The 8,499-nt window shown below is 49.2% G+C and overlaps 1 protein-coding gene across 2 annotated transcripts in view; it reads right to left on the reverse strand.

Moving 5' to 3' along the window:
* brsk2b (BR serine/threonine kinase 2b) overlaps positions 1 to 7,410 on the reverse strand; it is a gene marked incomplete at both ends in the record, with an annotated part of 82,739 nt that extends 75,329 nt beyond the window's left edge. For both annotated transcript variants that reach the window (XM_083690958.1, XM_083690959.1), the window contains one exon: positions 7,320 to 7,410. In XM_083690958.1, coding sequence (XP_083547084.1) covers positions 7,320 to 7,410 — 91 coding nt within the window. The remainder of the gene's footprint in view (positions 1 to 7,319) is intronic.
* Positions 7,411 to 8,499: the final 1,089 nt, after the last annotated feature.

The following is an 8,499-nucleotide window of genomic DNA, read 5'->3' on the forward strand; positions in this document are numbered from 1 at the left end:
CAAAAGTTTGGCGTGGAGGATATAAAGGGCAGATCAGAGTAAAGCAGCTCTCGGAATGTTAATTTCCCCCGGCTTCGCTCTTGGACAGCACAAGTGCTGACTCAGGGGGGAAAATCCAGATTGCTTTTGGAATGGGATGAGTGCCCGTATGAAGAGATAGAGGCAGGACGAGGGGAACGGAGACAGAGAGAGAGAGAGAGAGAGATGAGAGAGAGAGAGATGAGAGAGAGGACCCGAGGAGGATTTGTGCTCAATTTCATTAAGTTTTTGGCTGAGGGAAGAGGTCTGCAGGACCATAAGGGGCTTATCTGGAGCCATAACCCATTCCCATTTGATTACCAGGTATTGATTGAGGCATTAAATTGGTCCCCAGTTGAATATGGCTGTGTATTAAGTCTGTATTAAAGCTGAATGGCGTATCAGGCTTGCCAGGCAGGGCAGGATTAGAGAGGAGATGGCGGATAACCACCGCTAGGCCTGAATGGCTTCTCCACAGCCTCAAATCAGCTAGCGTAGCATAGCTTAGCGGAGGTCAGACAGCCATAGCGGTGGTCAGCTAGCTCTAGCCGCAGCATAGCAGAGATGGTGGACAACCACCACTGGGCCTGTGTGGCTTCTCCACAGCTTAGAAGCAGCTAGCATAGCAGAGCGGAGGTCAGCTAGCGTAGCAGAGCGGAGGTCAGCTAGCATAGCCTCATGCTATTGATGCCACCTAAGGTAAGCTGTGCTGCTAAATACAGTTCAACAACCAACAACACTAAGAACTAAGTATATCAATACTAATCACTACTAAATGTCCCCTAAAGTTATATATATTTATATGTATATTCATTCTTATACTACTAAATGGTGACACCGAGCTTGGTCTCCTCTAATAGTTACTGTACTCACATAACAAGTAGCCTTCAATCTCACTGAAAATGGTGCAACCAACCTTAGCTACAGGAGCAGGCTAAGTATAGGCTACCTCTCAGTGTCACTGATTGACAGAGCAAACCCTTAATCACATTCATCAATGCCAATGATTGGAGCTGACAGACCCCAGCGCTGCATATTCCTGCCTGGGCCACTGAAGATCAGCTGCCTCCTACAGATCCATGCAAAGGTTATCAACACACACTCACACACACACACACACACACACACACACACACACACACACACACACACACACACACATACTGGGAATACTCAGTCAATAATGAAAGCAGGGAGGTGAACACAACACGCATGCGCGCACACACATGCACACACACGCACACGCACACACACGCACGCACACGCACACACACATACACGTGAACATGTGAATTAACAGGCTATGCACACATTCTAGAGTCGATTAAACCTCTCACTAGCACCTAATAAACATAATTGACCCAGAATAAATACAGCACATGCGGCCATACATTAACAGCTGAAGGGCTAATGATGCTTGGAGAGAGGAGGAGAGGAGAGGAGGAGAGGAGAGGAGGAGAGGAGAGGAGAGGAGGAGGTGAGAGAGAGGAGGATAGGAGAGAGAGAGAGAGAGAGGAGAGAGAGAGCGAGAGAGAGAGGAGGAGAGAGAGAGGAGGAGAGGAGAGGAGGAGAGGAGAGGAGAGGTGGAGGTGAGAGAGAGGAGGATAGGAGAGAGAGAGAGAGAGAGAGGAGGAGAGAGAGAGGAGGAGAGAGAGAAGAGGAGAGTGAGCGAATCAGAGGAATCTCCGGGGAGATCGTCTATTAGGCCTAGCTCGTCTATTCAGCCTAGATCGTCTATTAAGCCTAGATCCTGCACAGAAACACGGATGACATCCTAGAAACGGAAAGGGAAGAGCAGGCATTGCAAGCATTGAGGACACTGTTGATTGTTCAAAACTAATTTGGATGGGTCAAGGTGAGTTATGGTGTGATCTGGAACACTAGCTGTTTTTTCTTTTACTCAATACAATGAATTAATGAGTCAACTACACCTTGATTGGCTGAATCTGGTGTGTTAGTGCTGGACTGTGGCAAAATCCTTCACACACTGCACACGCGCGCACGCACTCGGACGCACACGCACGCACACGCACACACACACACACACACACACACACACACACACACACACACACACACACACACACACACACCTTCATACACTGCAGGCAGTGACACAACTAGCATAGAGGCCAGACCCACACACACACACACACACACACACACACACACACACACACACACACACACACACACCTTCACACGTCTAAATATTTCAGTGTGAGCCTGCTAACTAGCACCCAGAGCACTATGTTAATGAGTGAGAGCCACAGGCAAAATCCCCTAACTAACGGTAACATGTCTGCAAGCTCTGGGCAGCCCTGTGTGTGTGGGGTGGGGGGTGGAAGGGAGGGGGGGGATAATTGAATCAAACTAACAGCATCTCTCCATCGTGCTGGAGAGATGATAAACAGCCTTTGTTCTTTCCATTCCCAAGATATCAAAGATTTTTCATCTGTTGAGGAAAATAAAGTTTTTTCTTGCGTCATTAATTTTTTGCACTTCTAACAACAACGTCTATAATAATCTTCTTTCATCCTGCCCTACAAAGAGTATTAATGAACCAGTTTCTCCACACACACACACGGACACACATGCGCGAGCACACAAAGGCGTGCGCACACACACGCACACAGACACACACAGACACACACACACGCACGCGCACAATCTCCCTCTCCAATTTGTGTTATGAATTGTGAATGTACTCGAAGATCGCACTGAATGTGCAAACTACATATCTGGTTCATTCATTACGTAACCATAAACTTACCAAAAGCAGTACAGCTTTCAAAAACACCCATTGTAAAATAATACATCTCTAAGACACATCACATCACAGAGACACTAGACCTCACCACACAACGAAAACACTGTATTACAATGACATCAAAGCAAACAGATACATTTCATCGTAGGCATTGAGGCATCATATTACCACCGCTTGTCACGCACGCACACGCACACACACAGACATGCGCACACACAGACACACACACACACACACACACACACACGCGTCCCTCAGTCCACACATGTTCTTCCTCCAACTTCCACACATGCAGTTAACACTCAGTCCCTTCAACCTCTAACAGTCTCTCCCTCATCCCTCTCTCCCTCCTCTTCCCCCTCTTCTTCTCAGTCCCTTCATCCTTCAACGGTCCCTCCATCTCCCTACCCTCTTCTCTCTGAGTGAGAGAGTGAGAGTGAGAAAGAGAGAGAGAGAGAGAGAGAGAGATGGGGGGGGGGGGTATTCTCATTCAGTGTTTAATGGCTCAGGCAAGCCCCTCAGGCAGAGAGGAAGAGAGAGGGGCCGCAGAGAGAGAGAGAGAGAGAGAGAGAGAGTGATCTACGGCACACATACATCCAACTAACCAACGCAGAGAGAGAGAGAGAGAGCATTCCTCTGGTTGCCATGGTAACCCCCCCCCCCCCCTCCTCCACGACTACGACTGGGAGAGGGAGAGGGACGTACACAACCCAACCCATCGTTTCCATTAACCCCCTCCTGTCCAGACGGGTGGTCTCTCCTGAAACTGTTTCCGGAGGGGGAATGTTATTGCTGCTTTGGTCTCGTTCTATAAATGTTCATCGTTTGTACACATAGGCATATGTTCATACCACTGCAGGCTCCCCACAGCCGGGATCCGAGCAGAGGCTGAGCAGCACACACTGCCCCTTACTCACAGTTCTCTCTCTCTCTCTCACACACACACACACACTCACACACACACACACACTCATACACACTCACACACACAAACACAAACAAACACACACCTCACAGCTTTCTCTCTCACACACACACAGAAACCGACACACACACACACACACACACACACACACACACACACACACACACACACACACACACACACACAATGCAGGGGCTAGCGAACACCTGCAGCCAGCTGATAATGAAGCTGTATTTCAGGATCCTAAACACAGCAGCCATCTGGGCAGAGGGATCTCCCTCCCCCAGTCCCCACTCCCTCTCCCTCCCTCCCCCTCCTCTGGGACCCTTCAGTCTTTAGGACCCTCCATGTGTGTGTAATGACAGCCTCTCCCACCAGCACAGCAGAGACACTCATCATGCCACTCAGATCATGTGATAAATGTAATGGGCATCAGTGTGGAACACCTTTTCCCTAGACACTTCTAAATGTCACTTTGCAGATCTGAAAAACACCTGGATGGGTGTAAACCATCAACCTCCACCAAGCCCAACTCATGGTCATGAAAGGTACCAAAGACAACCACCATGGCTACATCAGCTATCTGTGGGAAACCCTGAAGATGGGGGACAGGAGAGATGGAGGGGGGGAGGGAGGGGAGGCTGGAAGTAGGGCATGGGGAGAAGAGAGAAGCATAGAGAGGGGGGGTGAGGACAGGAGAGGAAGGAGGAGAGAGGGGGGTGAGGAGAGAGAGGGAGGATGAGGGGAGGAGAGGAGAGGAGAGGAGAGAAGGATAGAGAGAGGGAGGTGAGGAGAGGAGAGGAGAGGAGAGGAGAGGAGAGGAGAGGAGAGGAGAGGAGAGGAGAGGAAGGATATAAAAAGATTGGTGGCAGGTTGCAGTGTTCTTGCTGTGATCTCAAGGATGGAAAGCATGGGCATTGTAGAAGGAGGAGAGATGAAACCATGACAACCATCCCTACTGCCACCCGATAGGCTACTTCGCCAACGATGGCCGAATGGAGTCTGGGAGGCCCGTGAGAAAGGAGGTTTCATCCCTCACACATGAAAACACACACAAATTGTTCGGAGTCGGCCCAGCAAGACGCCTCCGACGTGACTCTCAGACAACCTGCCAGTCATCCAATAGAAACCACTCAAGGTTGCCCGACAACACACATTTAGCAGCACCCTGGAAACAAAGACAGTATTGTTTCGTTTGTGATTGAAAAAGCATTGTGAGCGCTTGGATTCTGTCCCTGATTTTTGGAAAGCAATGTGACCCTCATCCAAATGGGCACAAACAATGCTTAGGCCCACATTCAGTCATATCAATAACCAGTCAGTTATGGTAATCCTAGAGCAGAGATTACCCACGTTTGTATTATTTGATTCAGGAAATGGAATCAAGACAGCTTTGTAAGGCCCCCCCCCCCCCTAGGGGTCCCACCTAATCCCCCCCCCCCTCTCTCTCTCGCTCCCCCTCTTTCTCTCTCCCTCTCACCGTAAGCTTCTGGTAGAAGAGGCTGATGACATATGGTCTTCTCTCTCTGAGGACGCAGCACTGGGGACATCTATTCATAACAGCCATAGCAGCCATTGACAACCTCAGACTCACACCAGGGCCGGCATCATACACACACACACACACACACACACACACACACACACAGACACACACACACACAGACACACGTGCAGACACACACACTCCCTAAGTGGGAGAGCAGAGGCATCCGTGCTTGCGGCTCAACTCCACTCTAGATTCAATTCAGGACGTTGGAGAGAGTCAGAGACGAAGTGGACGCCGCAGCCTGGAGGGCAGAGAGGGGAACAGACGACACGGGCTCCAGACACGTGTCCACCGCTAAGGGAGGCTGCTGGGTCACTGCATACCCAGCCTACAGAGCAGGACCACGGGCAGGGAGGACAGGCTGGGGGGCGGGGGGGGGGGGGGGGGGGTGATTCTCTGATCGTGGTGTGTGGGAGCCTTGGCTGCTGCTGTGTCCCCCGTCTACAGAGCCAGGTGACGGGCAGAGAGGGCAGGATGAGAGAGGGTGGAGGTGTGTGTGTCTGTGTGTGTGTGTGGGGGGGGGGGGGGGGCAGCATCTCGGAGCATCTTAACCCAACCCAGGTGTGTAGGGAAGGACATGGGCTGATTCAGACAGTGGAAGAGAGGGATGGGAATGGATGTGTGTCTGTGTGTGTGTGTGTGTGTGTGTGTGTGTGTGTGTGTGTGTGTCTGTGTGTGTGTGTGTCTGTGTGTGTCTGTGTGTGTCTGTGTGTGTCTGTGTGTCCCAAGCACAGCCCTGAAAGAAACATAATGAACAAGGAACTAGAAGTCCCATCCCCCAAACCATACTCTGGGCTGCCAGAAGTTCAAACGTAAATGATTTGAAATATTCAACAGTCAAAATTCAGAGTCATTAATTTGATTAATTGGTTTGACATTTTACATTCATAAAACTGACTCTGTCACAATTAACCCTATATGGAGTATGTCTACTCGTTAATTGTGTTGTTATGAATTAATCACAGAGCAATACAGTAACCTATGTGGTGTGTATGTTCATCATTGGTAAGGCAGGGGCCCCAAGCTTGATCTCGCATACAGGTTTGGAGAGCTGGATCCTGAGAGAGCATAGCCTGCGTGTGTAGAGGATGACGTCTCCTGGGAAAACACAGCGGACGGAGAGTCCCTCCTCTAGTGAACAGCAGAGAGACGTACCCCCGGAGCATGTCTAGTGTAGCCGCCTGTGGACAGACATGATAAGGGAAGCCCTCTCCTGGTATCACAGTTCTCTCCTCACAAGCGGTTTGGGGCTGCGCCTCGATCCGCAAGCTACTAAAGTCGCTCCAAGCAATGTAAATGGGATACACGGAGAAATCAATAAACTCAGTCATTTAAATGAATAAGATAAAATACACCGCCTGTGTCGGCTGCGGATACATTGTAATTACAGCAGTAATTGCACGAATATAGGGGCCAATAGTGCGTGTCATTGCTGGGACTGGCTAAGACCCAGGAATGATGAGCAACCCGCTTGTACTGTAGCGCAGTAGCTTGTTTCATCGCTTGCCCTACCTAGTTTTGCAAATGTCTAGATGTTGTAAGTCGGTGGAGATCTTCCTATCCAACATTGTGACTAACTGAAGCTTTGCATGTTAGCGACAGTATTATGCCACATTGTAACAACAATGTTGCATGTTCTGCCAAACAGCCAAGATATGAAACATTGTTGCTCACGTCCCGTTATCTGGCCGAAGGGATTAAAAGGCACGTCATTGTCAAATCAATCGGAAACCCGCAGCCTGCGACCAGCTGATTGTGAGACGGACCATGCTAAATCCCCTTTAAATTATCGACTATTTTGAAACTACATTAGCAAAATACATTGTGATGAAGATGCGCCTTCTAGCTCTCAATAATTCCCTTGTCCCATTGAAGGCTCACCACTGACTGATGCTGCTGTCTCTGGCGATCCGTGAGGACCAGAGCCCGCATGTCGATCCATCAAAATGCAACCAACAATACAGGGGGCTAAATAAAATATTGGAGGACACAGAGCATCATCTGCCAGTGATACAGCATCCACGGTCTCACGCCAGAACACAAGAGAGAGGACTAACCTGTCTGTCCTTTGCCAAGCGTCTTTTCCAAGCGATAAGGTCCAACATAGTTGGCATAGTGAGCGCTGTTGTCTTTGCCTGACGATGACATTTTGCGCGCAATTGGTGAAGGTTGTCACAGAATAGTAACTGATATTCAAAATGCTCGTTAATTAGAACCGCAAATTATTCCACAGCACAGTAGGCTTCCTCCGTCGGCGTCCTCCTCCTCTCTCGCTCCGCGCAGATGGTCCGTGGGATTCTTTCTCTTTCTCTGTCTCACTGTCTCTCCCTTTCTCTCCCTTTCACTCTCCTGTTCTCTGTCTCTCCCTCCTCTATTCACTGCTCAAATGGTGCGCTTTTAAATCTGGATAACATGGTGTTCTTTTCTGTCCGTGTTCGCAAGGTGCGGAGTCGCTGAGCACAGCCCGTTGAGGGGAAATCTGACGGGATAGCGTTTAGTGCTGACGGACGCTAACGTAGGATGTAGGACCACGCGTGCGCACATCGCACACAACGCAGGGGCTGATCGTTAATGAATTCAGAACGAAGTGACTTGAGGATGAAACAGTCTGCCAAGCGCAGTATGGTTACTATGGCTAGGGTGATTTAGTGGATGTGTATTCTTATAAAGCATTTAGATTATTTTATATAACAGATTATTTTCTTTTTAGATAGAACGCTTAATCTGGGGAGTTTTCAATCATGTTGAGAGCCTACTGTATGTATTTATTTGCATGGCTCTCTTTACTAAATTATTTACCATTTACCCTTTTGGCAATCTGTAGGGAGAGCTGATGTTGATCATGTTAACCCACTATCTCCTATTCTGGTTGGTTCTGAATAGCTGTTTTTTGGTCACGTACATTACGCTAAGCAGTGGAGGCTGGTGGATGTTGAAATCAAAGGACGGGCTCATTGTAATGGATGGAATGTTAGTTTGATACCATTCCTCGTTCCATTCCATGCATTACAGTGAGCCCATCCTCCGATGTCTACCTTCACTAGCCTCCCCTGACTCTGAAGGTAAGCTACCAGATCCTGTCAGTACCTCTTCCACAGAGAGACGACATCAGAGCTGCTGCAACACTTTGATGTCAGCATGAACATCTGCACAGGTTGTTCCTCTCCCTCTCCTCCCTCTCTCCTCTCTCCTCCCTCTCCCCTCTCTCCTCCCCACCAGAAACCTCTTCCCTCTTCT

This window comes from Argentina silus (assembly GCF_951799395.1).
Source record: "Argentina silus genome assembly, chromosome: 19".
NCBI lineage: Eukaryota > Metazoa > Chordata > Actinopteri > Argentiniformes > Argentinidae > Argentina > Argentina silus.